General features: G+C 36.7%; 1 protein-coding gene across 1 annotated transcript; it reads right to left on the bottom strand.

Annotated features, from left to right (window-relative positions):
- Positions 1–265: 265 nt before the first annotated feature.
- Positions 266–1,772, bottom strand: LOC103957981 (U-box domain-containing protein 29). Its single transcript, XM_018650066.2, has one exon. It carries the CDS (start codon positions 1,754–1,756, stop codon positions 509–511), a length of 1,248 nt encoding a protein of 415 aa, XP_018505582.2. The 5' UTR covers positions 1,757–1,772; the 3' UTR covers positions 266–508.
- Positions 1,773–14,785: the final 13,013 nt, after the last annotated feature.

Consider the following 14,785-nt stretch of genomic DNA (forward strand, 5'->3'; position numbering starts at 1 on the left):
ACACATGTATTTTTATTTCTTACACACGTTTTTCAATTTCCAGCCGACAAATTAAATGAATTGAAAAAAAAAAATCAATGGCAAAAATTGCTAATAGCAAAAATCAAATTTGGATTAGAGGTTAACTACAAGCACGCCCTTTATCAACTGAACCAACACTCTTTGGGAGATAACCTCACTTTCTCATAAAAGGAAAAGAGAAACAATTAACTAACTAAAAACCCACATGATCATGAAACTTTTATGAATTAACAATAAAAGACGATTAACAAAAAGTTATTTATTTATTTTTCTTTAAATCATTTAAGCCATCTAAACAACCTAATTCTGCAGATTCACAAGTCCCCACAAACCCCTCTAATCATACAACATCAATGACAGAATCATGATCGAACACTATAAAAACTAAAAGAATTTTCCCTTTTTTCCTTTTGATTGTATAAATTTTGCATCCAAATTCACAATTTCCAGAAAAATAAACGATCCCGATAATCACCATCAACGATTTCTAACAAGGCATGATATGTATAGTCTTGGTGTCATACCTCAACCCCAACCCCAACCCGACGCTCAAAACTTTGACCAAATCCCCACACATCCTCCTCACAAAATGCCCCTCCCCATACCCACTCTGCATCACCAACAGCACCTTCGCCACCCCATTCCCTCCCGCCACGCTCTCCCTCGCCCTCTTGTCCCCCAACATGCAGCACACGCTCCACAGCACCGCCACGCCGTCCTCCGTCGCCCCCCTCGACACCTTCATCAGCCTCTCCGCCACCGCCCCCGCGCACTTCTCCTCCCCGCTGATCGCCGACCGGCCCTCCGCGCAAGTGGCAATCGTGGACAATAGCTTTAAAGACTTCTCCGCCAGGGGAGTGTTGGTGTCCGGGTTTAACAGCGTTGACGTTATGACTCGGACGAGTCCGAACTGGACGAGCTCGGCTTTGATTGACCGAGTCACGGACACGGATGCTAAGCACGAGAAAACGGCACCGTGCAGGTTCTGATCGGTTTCCGAGCCCAATAGATCGATGAGTACGGACAGTAAGCCTTCCTTCTCTGCGATTAACCGTTTCGACTCGGCGTCGAGGGCGATCGAATCCAAAACCCTGACGGATTCGATCTTCGAGCTCAGGTTGCCTTTCTGCAACACCAATCGAATCGACGCGAGGGAATTGCCGTTGCTCTTCACCATTAATCGGCTCAATTGCTCGTTGACTCCGCTCTGAGGCAAAACCGAATCCAAAACCTTAATTACTGATTCGAGGACCTCGGTTTCGACGCCTTCTCTGTTCAGAACCCCGACAATGGCGGTGACGAAGCCGTCGAAACTCGCCACAAACCTCCGATTCTCGTCGCTGGCCCTCGCGAAATCGGCCGCCCTCGACAACGAATGGACGATATTTTGGCTGAATTTCTCACTCTGGTTATCGCTTTGGAGGAATTGGACGAGGGAGGCCAGGTGCTGGGAGGAGAGAGAGGGAGAGGAGGCCGGCGAGGAAGGGCCGTGGGACTGGGCCCAGAGGTTGATTAGACGGCGGAGAGTGAGGTTGGGGATGACGTCCTTGGATTGGAGAGTCTGCATGGTGGCGGGGCAGGTGTCGTGGCCGGATTCGAGCCAGTGCTGGATGCTGGCGCGGTCGTATGTGACGCCGGTGCAGAGGCTGACGGGGGAGCGCATGACGTCCATGGAGATGGGGCAGCGGAAGAGGTTGGGGACGGTGATGTAGAGGTGGTCGCGCTCCCTCGCCATTTTTGCCGGCGATTTGAGTGTTTGCTGCTCCAGAGTTTTTCAGACGGAGAGGTTTTGAGTTGGTTGTGTTTTGGGAAGAAGTGGAGGTTGGAAGTGTTTTTTAGGACGAAGGTGACGTGGTCGTTTTGACTTGGTATTGGTGGGACAGGGGTGTGTACGTAAATACGACTAAATAGTTGTTGGTCAAATTGGGTTTGTATCCGCGTGAAACAGCTTGCATATGGAGGGAAATTCCAGTTATTGAAGGGCTAAATTCCACTAATGCCCATGAGCGTTGGGATTTGTATTTGGAAAGTCATGACTGTGCAGGGAGATTATATTCACATACCACAAATTACTTCTCTCACATCTTTTTAATGTTTTTCTATCAAGTGTTAGTGGTGTGTAGAAAATATTAAAAATTTAAAAGGTTGTGGAAAAAGTGAATATAATCTCTCTACTGCGTACCTCTTTACATTAAAAATAAAAATCAATAGATAAAAATAAATAAAAGTGTGTTGAGTGAGGAGTATTGTGCGAAAATCATTTTGTCTTATTTTTTGAAAATTTATATTTTAATTTTATTTTGTGTTTTTGTTGTGGTAGTTTTGTTAATCAATTGGGAATAACATCGAGAAGTAAAATAAAGCTATATCAAGAGTTAATTGATCCTAGTGTAGTGGAGCCTACAAGCGTGCGTAATATCAAAGTGACCAATTAGTATTACGGTTTAGTAATATTTATTTTCACTTGTAAGTAAGTCGTATTAAATTCGACTCATATTAATGGCGATAACGTATGTTGGAAACTTTTTGATCGAGTTGGATTTGGACCTTGGTGGAAACTCTCAACTCACTTGGTTCGTTTCTGGTACCAAGTCCTAAAATACTTTGAAAGAATTAGTGTGTCTTAGGAAGTATTCCAATTGAATCAATGGCTCAAAGACTGAATGATTGCAATAAATTATGGCTTGCCTGAACGGAGCGTGGCGTGGAAGCTAAAATTTTATCATTTTAGTGTGAGAGAGAACTCAGTGCATGCTTGCATGGTTTTGGGAATGACTAACCTAGGGTTCTTAATTCTGTGTATATTTGTAGTAGCTATGGAAATCTATGAGAAGTTTGAAGGAATCCCTGAAAGGTTAGGAGAATTTTCCCTTCAAAAATTGAGTTTTATACACTTAGAGAAAAGCGTGCTCTGCTTGGTGCAATCTTGCCTTGATTCCTTCTCTCTATGGAGTCTATATTGCTTTTCCACGTTGTCTCTCCTCCTTTGTGCTGAGTTCTACCCAATTTTATAGCCGTATGGCTCCTTTCCACCTTCCATTAAGGAATCCTTTAGTTTCCTCATTTCTTAATATTTTTGGTAAGTCCCCTTCCCATGAGCACAACTATGGCTTTTCTTTTTAGTGTAACGTTGAAGAGCGTTACTTGTCTCGCGAAAATTTGGCAATGCTTCTTGTTTTCCTTCCTCATTTTTCTGTATAAGCTTGGAAGGGAAAGAATCCTTCTCTCCTCGTTAGGTATATACAAGTAGTATAATTTCAAATCGAAACCCCTTCTCTCCTCATTAGGTATATATACAAGTAGTAAAATTTAAATTTTAAACGTTTTTATGGCATAAATCATGTTAGTCAAGGACTAAAAATAGAAAATGCGATACATGGTGTATGGTGTTGTGTCACCGTGTACGACTTTGCATGTATAGTGTGGTGATAGCCTAGTAGGGTCCCCGGTCTCAGCGGACGTGGAAGTTGGAACACGGGATATAAAGAAGAAGAAGAGTGAAGACGTTGGAGCTTTGAATTTTGTCCGCCGAATATGACCTTAGGGAAATGTGGACTATGGACTGCTCTTCCGGTCTTCTCTTCTGACTTTAGAGGCGATAAGACCAAAGACCATGCCTCTCTTCTGCGTGTACACTCCGTAATTTTCCAATATATTAGCTTACTTGTTGGGACAAATAAAACTGTATGATTAAAGCGGTGTTATTCATACATCTATTTTCGTCTCTTATAAATATTTTTTAATTTCTAATCGTACGATCGAATGAATTGAAGAAGACCAATAGGTAAAAATTAACAAATATACGTGGAACGTAAAAAAGCGTATGTGAATAACGTTGCCCTGGAATCATAGTCAATATCATATATATGTTGATATTGATAAAGCTCATTGTGATTATCCCTAAAATATAATTATCTAATGACCCCTCAACGGAAGGGGACTGTAATTCAATAAGTTGTGGTGTCTGACTTTATATCTTAGAAGGGCCTTTTGCATGAACCATGTGTTTATATAACAACTTAAAAATAACTTATTTGTTTTTAAATTTTGTTTCGCTTCTTCTGTTTGAAATAAGAGGAAATCATATATGGGAAATGATAAGAGGCATAAGCGATGCGGGAATGAAAACAAAATCTTGAAAGTGAAAAAAATTAAAATAGTTTTGGTTTTTGGTTTTTGGTTTTTTATTTTTAAAATTCACTTTGTATGTCTGTTATTGTAAATATCTTTTACTTCTATTCCACCATTCATCATCCACTATTTTCATTCCTCACTTTCTTTATCTATTTTCCTCTATCACTAACAGAGAATAAATAAAAACTAAAAATAAAAAACGAAATAGTTGAAATTAAACCATTCATTTGGACTCAATTTACAATATTTTTCATAATCTCAATTGATTATTTTTATGATTAACGTTGAAAAATCATCCCAACAAATTTATAAAATTGCAAATCTTTTAATTATCTAACTGCGACTAGATAAATAAACAAACATATGGTTGTAACAAGCAATGAAATGTTCAAAATAATAATTAAAGGCTAAACGATTTTTTATTTGATTGTATGAAAATTTACAAGAATGATATCTGAATGATGACCTAAAATATGAACACTTCCAATCATGAGATTGCTTTGTAAAGTATGCATATACAAGCGGTTAATGTGGAGACATAAATTAAGGTTAGGGTTACGTGGTTTGCGTGGCAAAACCTGGTCTTGAAGGAACTTCTCCAGATCTAAATATCGTCTTGTCAAGCATATGCATGGAGGGAGAAATATTGATTCAATTAACAACTAGATCAATTCAATAAATAAAAAAATAGTTTAATCAAAATAAAGATGATATGAAACTAATACTCTCCTTAATTTGAAGATGGCGAATCTCCAGGATAATTCTTCTTTAGAACTCCATGAACAACTTTGAAAGTTATTTGTGCTGATAACGTTTTGTAAAACTTATACTTTATGGAGAGTATAGAGGGTGCGGCAAAGAGAAGAGAGAAAGAGAGAAGGGCTTTATTCATACTAATCATGATGAGCTTTCTTGCCTTGCAAGTAATGCAAATCATTAAAGGATTTGATCTCCAAATCCTATTGAAATTCTACTTTTAAGTTTACACAATCATGTTTCTAAATAAACACACTATTTACAACACAAACATGTTTCACGTTTTCACCTTATACATATAAAGCAACTTGGATTTCAATTTGATAACTTCCTATTGCATGCAGAATATCACATTAAATACTAATGGTAAATTGTAAATGAGATGTTACATGTTCATTTTTTGTTGGCGCCATATAGATTAATATTATAATTATTGGAACTTATAGTAGTTGGTAAAGCTGATGGAAGCAGCCTAACTACTTGATTCTTCTTAATTAATTAGTCAACATACAGCTTAATTAGTTAGTGGGGGAGTAGACCGATGAACCAACCTATCATTTCATTTCATGAATGTCAAACTCCATGCATGTTTGCTCCTACCTCTATTAACTAGCACTTACCTTCTGGGCTGTTTTAAGCTAATCAATTTAGTGCAGACCAATCAATTAAGTATCAAATTAACTGTACTGAATGAAGAAGTTGCTAATCTTTTCAGTACAATGGATTTCATTTTTGGATACTTTGTTACGGCTTCTCTTTCTTGTAAATGATAAGGTTGAGACGCAGACCATGCTTAATCAAGACTAAAACTATAGGAGCATTGTCTCGAGTTTTCGTTAAGGCTCATGTCAAAAATTTCTTCAGTGAGTTCTTTCAAGTCAGCACCATCTTTCTCTAAAGCTAAACATAAAAGGAAATAAAGGAAAACAATTATAATCTATTATGTAAGAAAAAAATACAAAGTCATATAAAATTTACCTCATTTGCCAAAAAGCCAATCTCTAGTACATAGCAAGGCTTGAACGGTTTCAGGCAACAAAGAACTTCGATTTGATCAAGCACCCTACCACTAATTCTAAATGCTGATTCCGAGGCAACAGTTGAGATAGGAATTGTTAACACATCAGAAGTCATATGAGAAAGTACAGGATAATGAAATTGCTCCAGTTTCCACCATGAAAGAATACCCAACTCTTGTTTTCTATCAAAGTATAAAATATAGGGAATTTTTTTGAAATGTCATATGAACTTGTACATCTTTTTCAATTGGTCATATAAACTAAAAGTTTAAGCAATTTGTCATACCAATTTTTTGAAATCATCAATTTGACATCTTATCCTAACTCCGTTAAGTTTTCCATCCAAAATAAGTCATGTGCGAGGCATATGACTTATGTTCAAGGTTATTTCTGTCATTTAAGATATTTTTACAAGTTCTTTACTTTTCTTTAGTAAAACTCTTAAATTTTGTGTTCGAGGGTATTCATGAGGATCGTTATATTCGAGCAACGTATATGCATCTACAACTCCATTTATGGGCACCAAACCTCAACTTGTTTCTCATATTACAGGGCCCATATAAAATTCGATTTCATGACATGTTAAACTAAACACTCTTGAATTGTTTTGATTGAATGCAACTTAATAGAAGGAAGTGGGGTGTTAAAATGACAAAAATAACCCTCAACACAAGCCATGTGCAAGGCACATGACTTATTTTGGATGGAAAACATAATGGAGTTAGGATGAGATGACAAATTGATGATTTCAGAAAGTTGGTGTAACAAATTGCTTAAAATTTTAGTTTATATGACAAATTAAAAAATGGGTACAAGTTTATATGATATTTTAAAACATTTCCCTAAAATATAAACGGGATTTGAATATAGTCATGCAGTGCTGGATATGAAGATGACATGCACTATTCTTTATAAAATCTAATTTTTTGACGGACTAAAATATAACTTGAGATCGAGGCTAAGATTAGCGTTCCATGTGTGAAGATCGGCTTAAGCCTTGTTAATTACAAATTCAGTATACATGGCTCTAATATTATCATGAAATATTTAACAAAAATACATCAAACTTAGACACCAAAACTTGTAACCACATAATGGAGTAAAAAAGAGTGGTGCTACCACATACCCATTTTAACCTCTCACAAACGTCTCTCAATTTTCGGATGTCGGATCTAATAAGATTAAATAAGATCAATGAACAAAAATTAACAAAATTGCGTGAGAGGTAAAAAAAAGATGTTCGAATAGCACTACCCTAAAAGAAAACTATATCTTATGACTATCAAGTATCATCTAAACAATCATGATTAATGGATTCATTTTTCGTGTGATCTTCTTTTGTGGTGGGATTCTCTGCCATAAATGGTGCAAGTGAAGCTTGAAGTATATATGCCTGACCAGAGCAGCTGGACATCTCACTGCAAGTCTGCAATTCATAAGAGTACGCACGCACGCACCAGTGAAGCTTGAAGTCGGATCGAGGATGTTTTGGCACAGTCAATCTCCTCTACTAATATTCCTTCTTTTTCTGGTTGAGTTCCTGTTCATAATTAATTGAAAACATAATCTCCTCTACTATTAATTCTTCCGACTATTTTTTATTGAACTTAATTGTTCATCAACTCTTTCCAGGTAGCAAATAATTTTGCTAATACCAGAAAACACATAAAATTAATCAAATAGGAATTTATGTTGAACAACTTTTTTAGTTTTTATTTTTCTAATGTACGCGCATACACTTGATATACGAAGATAATAATGAAAAAAGTTGAAATTCCACTATAAAACCAATTGGCAATATAGAGAGTAACCCAATCTCTTATAAGTTCATACAAGGTCCGTCATTCTATCAATGAGGATTCATTTACAACAAATAATACTGTTGGGCGGTCATATACCAAAAAGAGAATGGTTTTACTAGAAAAATACTACCAAACGTACCTAAAGTTAATATTTTAGTATTTCCTTGATTTTTTTAATAAAAAAATAGAAGAAATTTACAAGTAGATTCCTCTGGGGATCCTGTTACCACATGTCTATACTTAGGCCATCAACTGAAGGGTTTTGAGAATCAGATGGTCAAAAAACGTTCGAAAATCGTCTCCAATCGAGGGCTAGGCTGGAGGGCTTGTGGGCCCCACAAAATCTGAAAGGGCCAAAAGGCTGGCCCAATCCAGCCAACTAGCCAGCCAGCCTTGGGCTGGCCAAAAATGTGAGCATTCTTGTCGAAGCTAGGCCAAATTTCAAATGCAATGGCTGGTTGACGTCAGCTATCTGTTATTTTTTATTTTATTTTTTTACAATTTTATTTTTTTTTATTTACAAAAATTTTTTCCTATAACTTCTATTTTTTTTTTCTATAACTTCCTATAACTTCTATTTTACAAAATTTGTTTCATGTATTTTTTTTTTAAATTCTATTTTTTTCCTATAACTTCTATTTTACAAAATTTGCTTCGTATTTTTTTTTTAAATTCCATTTTTTTCCTATAACTTATATTTTACAAAATTTGTTTCATTTTTTTTTAAATTCTTTTTTTTTCCCTATATCTTCCTAAGCCATTATACAACATTAAATTAAATTAAGTAACTTGAAATAACATTAAAAATATGAAACAACATTAAATAACATTAACCAACATAAAAATTATACAACATAAAAAAAAAACATTTAACAATATGAAACTAAAACAACATTTTTAAAAACATTTAATAACATAAAATTTCAACGCCTACTCCATGTTTCTTTTGGCCCAAAGATGTGCAACAAGATCCTGTTGTCGATACTTGGTTGTGGCACGGGAACGTATCATTCTATAGCACCTTATGTACTCATTTATAGAGATACTATCAGTTCTTGAATTGAAAAGCAAATTAGGCCCATCACATATTTTTGCACGAGCCCTTCTTGACCTATTTGGATCTTCTTGGTCGTCATCGTACTCTTCATCAATATACCCATCTCGCTCATCCTCCACTATCATATTGTGTAATATGATGAAAGACATCATGATGGAGTCCAAATTTTCTCAACTCCACCATCTTGCCGGTTCACTAATGATCTTCCACCGTGCTTGTAAAATACCGAAAGTTCTTTCAACATCTTTCCGGTGTGCCTCTTGGTGTAAGGTAAAAAACTTTTCCGCGTCATTCGTAGGATTTGGAATTGCTTGGACAAGTGTCGCCCACTTTGGGTAGATGTTATCTGCCAAGTAATACCCCATATTGTATTGACGGTCGTTGATGTAGTAGTCAAGTTGAGGTGCTTTACCTTCCATCAGGCAATTGAAGAGGGGTGAACGCCTAAAAATTGTAATGTCATTTTGGGATCTAGGGACTCCAAAGAAAGCATGCCAGATCCATGTGTCATATGAGGCAACCGCTTTTAACACAATAGTTGGCTTTCTTGACCTTCCGCAAAAGCCTCATTGCCATCCGGTGGGATAGTTCTTCCAATCCCAATGCATGCAGTCTAATGACCCTATCATGCCCGGAAACCCACGATCTTCAGCTTTGCGAATGAGCCGATTCAGATCTTTTTGATTTGGCTCACGGAGGTACTGATCTTTGTAAACCTAAACAATTGTGTCACAGAATTGTTCAAGAGTATCAAGGCATGTAGACTCAGACATACCATGGGTTGCATCCATCGAATCAGCTGGGGAGCCATAGGCCATCATTTAGAGTGTAATAGTAACATTCTGATAAGGTGAAAAACCAGGATGGCCTGCTCTGTCCCACTTTTGTCGAAAGTATGGATTGACCTGATGGACATCACGAAGTAAACGCTCGAAGACATGACGCTTCATTTAGAAGCAACGTCTGAAATCCTCTTCTGTGTACACCGAGTTAGGATTGAAGTAGTTGTTCATCAAATTGGCATGCGTTATTGCTCTGTTTCATGGTTTGTAAGAGCGACCAGCAACAGAGCTACCCCATTAAGGTTGTTCCTCAGTTGGCTAACACACCATGACCGTAGCCACGGTTGCTGCTCTCTTTTGTTTATTGCGCCTTACTTGAACTTCTTCATCAGACTCCTCGTCTTCTCGTCTCATTTGTGCCCATTTTTCTTCCAATTTGGAATTGGGTAAGGACCCCCAGTTGGAATCCGAAGAGGATCCAAAAATGGAATTCATTGCAAACTTGAATTGAAAGTTGTGTGAATTATAGCCCAATATCCACCCTATTTACAACAAAAAAAAATTCAAATCCAACGGCTAGCTAACGTCATACTAACGTCACTTAGCAATTGGATTTGAATTTAAGTTGTAGGTTTTAAATAATAAATTATGTTTGGCCCTATGGCCCTTTGGCTCTCGGTTGGAGATGAAGGCAAATATAGTCATGTATTGTTCATTAAAATGTTAATATCTTGAAGGGCCAGAGGGCTAAAACGAGCCATCTAGCCAACCCTCGGTTGGAGATGGCCTTACCTTATGAACTATTACAAGATTGACTACAATTGTGTCCTAACATAGCAAAACCATATGCTGCCATGTTAGCCTCTCAAAATATATCTTATATATAAAGCTAATGGAAAGGTGAATAGTGATTTTGGTGTCATCAAGCTTCAACAAAATGCCCCCAAGACAAAAAACTTCAAAGGCATTCCAAAATAATGCATCAAATAAGTTAGGGGTATTTTTGTCATTTTAAAAGTATTTTTTTAATAATTAATTTTTTGTGTTTTTTTTTAATGAGTACCTCATAATAGGCTAGCAATAATGTGATTCAATTTCTCTATTTTTAAACACATTCAAAACATCTTAAGAGGCATGTAATGTCAATTATAAAAAAAGGTCCTTCGCACGCGAATAATAATGTGATTAAATTAGTTGTCAAATGATTGTTTTTTTTTTTTAACAAATGATATTATCTACACTAAGGGGAAGGGGGTAGGCTTATGTGACAACCCATCCCTAATATTACGTTTTATAAATTTTAAAAGCGTGAATTGACGAAAATGCCCTAGAGGCAAAGATTTTGACTTCTGTTGGCCATTGTTTAGAGAGACGTATGAATCATTCTTTTGGAGTATTTGCGTAGTAATCATTGCCACGAGCGTATAGGCAAAAGCCGTTTGTGAGCCTGGATTATAACGGTATAGTTATGAACGTTTGAAATCATTCTACTAAATTATAGGTTTTGAATTAATGGAATGAGAACCAATTAGAGGCTTGGTTTCGACCCAATCAGGTATGTGTTGTTAGGGACCAATCAAATTAAAAGAGTAATGGACCAATCAAAAATTAGGGAGGAAATAGGGACCAATCAGGAAAGAGAGAGAAAGCTCACAGCTTTCCCTTCGACCTGTACACCCTGTAGCAACCCAGTTCGACTCGGAGTGATTCTGGTCACCTCCACCATTTTTTCAGGCCAACTACACCCATCCATCATCTGCAGCCTCTTTCATAACCTCTCATCTACCATTTCCGCCCAAGATCGAAGGATTTTAGGTCCTTTTCATGTAGAACTCCACCGGAGCAGCAGAGATGCTTGATGATGATTTCTCCATTCCGGCGAGTTGCACCACCCACCACTACCCTTAATCAACTTTCCTTGGATCCAGGAACAAGAACCAACCAGTGGTAGGGCATTGGAACACCGAGGAAGGAGAATCGAAGAACACCCACCTTAGGATTTCTGGCGGGTTCGAGCTAAATTGAAGTTTTTCCTGGCCAAATTGGACTTGGCCACAGGTATAAAATTTTCTCTACTCATTGAGATCTTCATTTCTGTGAAGTTTGACATTTTTTAGAAATAGTTTATTTTTCCAATGAGTCGGGGCGGCTGACCGCTGTATACGGTGGTGCGTGGCAGCGGCACTTGGGTCAAGGCATCCCCTGACCTTTCTAAGCTAAATTTGATTCTTCAATTTCATACATGAAGTCTGATTGACGAATTTCCGTCATTTGAACCTAGTTCCATTAAGGTCCGTCATTTGATTATTATAGCAATCGACAATCCGACCATTGGATCATCACCAAACTTTGATACATTATAGTACATAATATTTGAGGATATCAAAAACTTATGGATTGGAAATCCGACGTATGGATCTTCTCGAATAGGATATGTAAATTACGTGTTCTATTGATAAGAATTCCGAGACATGATTTGATAATTGTTCTAGGAGCTGATCGTTCGTGACGCCTTCATATTCGTGCTAGAGAGTTGTAGTGCGGACCTCAGGTGAGTGGGCTTTTTTCCTTTTTATAGTGTATATATACCTTACAGTTTTCCAAAAATGTTTTAAATTGATTATGCATAACATGCCATGATTTAAATGTGTTATATTTAAATATTGCATTGTGATAAGATTTGTGGTTATGCCAAATGATGCTTTAGAGGCGCAGGTAAGTTCAGTTGAGTTATTATGCGATTGAAATGGTTGAATTATATGAGCATGCATATATTCATTTAAAGCTCATCATTGCTACACCTCAGTGTTAGTGCTCCCGCCCCGGGTCAGGGCACAGCCTTCACGTGATTGTTCACCTCCCGCACCGCACGCTCACCTTGGATCCAAGTTAGGTGCTAGCCTGTCGTACATGTCACATTAGGCGACTCTGACTCGTAGGTGACCCGCGCATAGCACTAACTTTCACGTGATCGTGGCACTAAAGCGTATATATTTACATCCAGCCTGTCGTACAGGTCACAATAGGTGACTTCGACTCGTGTGCTAGCATAGACTGATGAGCAATAGGTCCAGTCGTACAGGTCACATTAAAGTGACTCCAACTAGCATGTTAGTTTAGACTGATCTCACACCTGGCTTACATTTATTATTGTTGAGATATTGTGGCATGGCATGCTTCTATTTTTACTGCATCTGTGCATTCATTTTTCGTGCCTATGTAATATTATTTTCTGGAAACTATACGGGTTTTACGGCGAGGAGTTATAACGCTTTCAAAAGGTTTTTATTAACATTTTATTTTCAGGCCCACTCACCCTTGTTTTTCACCGCTCCAGATTCTAGTAGCAGAGTTTTCGTACCAACGAGGATTATCGGTAAATCTTAGGGTAGACGATTATCATCGATGGTATAATTCTCACCCTATTTTACTATACTGCACTTATGCTCTGTCATCACGTGTGAAGTGAGTTCATACCTGATCACCGCGCACTCTTTGTACTTAGGTACTTATAGGTTTAAATTTATTCATATCTTAAACATCAATACACTTTATGGCTTCGTCACCTTCCAGGTGTCGGCCAACACAGCTCGATTCGGAATCCTAGTGGACATCCCAAGTCGGGGTGTGACAGCTTAGTCTCACAATGGTTGTCTCACAATGGGCTAGCAATAAATGATTCAATAAGTTGTCTCACAATGGGCTAGCAATAAATGATTCAATAAGTTGTTTATTAATTTTTATTTTCTCTATTTTTAAACACGTTCAAAACATCTTAAGAGATGTATAATGTCAGTTATAAAAAAAAATAAAAAAAATATTTCGCTCGCAGATAATAATGTGATTAAATTAGTTGTCAAATGATTTTTTTTTATTTAACAAATGATATTATCTACATTAAGGGGAAAAGCGGTGGGCTTAGCCTCAAATAGGCTAGCAAGTAGAAATAATATGATTCAATCAGTTGTTTATTAAATATTATTTTCTCTATTTTTAAACACGTTCAAAACATCTTAAAAGGCATGTAATGCTGGTTATAAAAAATGTCTTTTGCACACGGATAATAATGTGATTAAATTAGTTGTCAAATGATTTTTTTTTTGGCTTTTTATATTAGCACCCCACAAAATGTTGAATGCACCTCACATTAAAATTTAATATTAAATAACTTATTTACCCCACTATGCAATGACAATTTTGACCTTATTAGGTTTAAAAAAAATAAAAAATTTCTAAATACACCCCAAATCACTTTTAGCGTATTATTTCTCTTCAACTATCAAAATCTCTCCCACCCTCCATTATTGAGCGAAACCCTAACCAATGAAACTACATACATGTTGATTGAGAAAAATTATTTTTTACGAATGAAATAAGAAATCGATGTACCTTCCATATGTATTGAGAGAAGGTAATTTTGAAAGTCTAATGGAATCATTTGGTGCCAATCCCCATCAAATTTGTTGGTTCTTTTATGTTATTTGTATTAGAAAGATGGAGACCTAGTTCTTCAATATATGAATGACAGCCTATGTCTGGGAAAACCCACCTTTTCATCCTAAAAAGAAAAGTTTAGCAATTAAAAAAAGCAACATTTTATATGGCCACCCTTGAGAAAAAGGGTAGCAACTACAGGAATGTATTTCAATTGAATGTTAGACAGCCACACGCATGAAATTGAGTTGCATATGTTCGTATATTATTAAATATCAGTGGCTCTCAGATTATAAATTTGCTTTGTACTTTTTCGCTCTCATGTGATTTGTTTAGATCAATTTTTCATTTCCCTCATTTATTGGTGTAGGTCCAAGATTTAAAGGAAAGTGACTCAGAGTTAAATCTAGTCTTGGAAATGTATAGAAATGAGTTGACTGATTCAAGGTGAGGCGCATTTACTGGTTTTTGGTTATTTAGTTGCACAACTTCAACTTTGCATATTGTGCAAAGAATGACACTTGAACCATCTTCTCAGTGTATCAAAGGCTTTTTGAAGTGTGCTTCTATTTTCTGGTATTAAATCGTTTCTGTTATATTAACTAAATCAGCACAAATTTTGTAGTGTGCAACAGGGATTTTACTTAATTATTTACAACTGAATTTTTGAGATCTCATGTTCTTGTTCACTTGCATAGTGTTGTCTTTAATTCAATAGTGTTATAACTCAACTGTATTAATTGAGTTCCGTAAATTAATGTGATTATACATAAACAGATG

The sequence above is a fragment of a genome, unplaced genomic scaffold (assembly GCF_019419815.1).
Source record: "Pyrus x bretschneideri cultivar Hongxiangsu unplaced genomic scaffold, Pyrus_bretschneideri_v1 Contig1, whole genome shotgun sequence".
Classification (NCBI taxonomy): domain Eukaryota; kingdom Viridiplantae; phylum Streptophyta; class Magnoliopsida; order Rosales; family Rosaceae; genus Pyrus; species Pyrus x bretschneideri.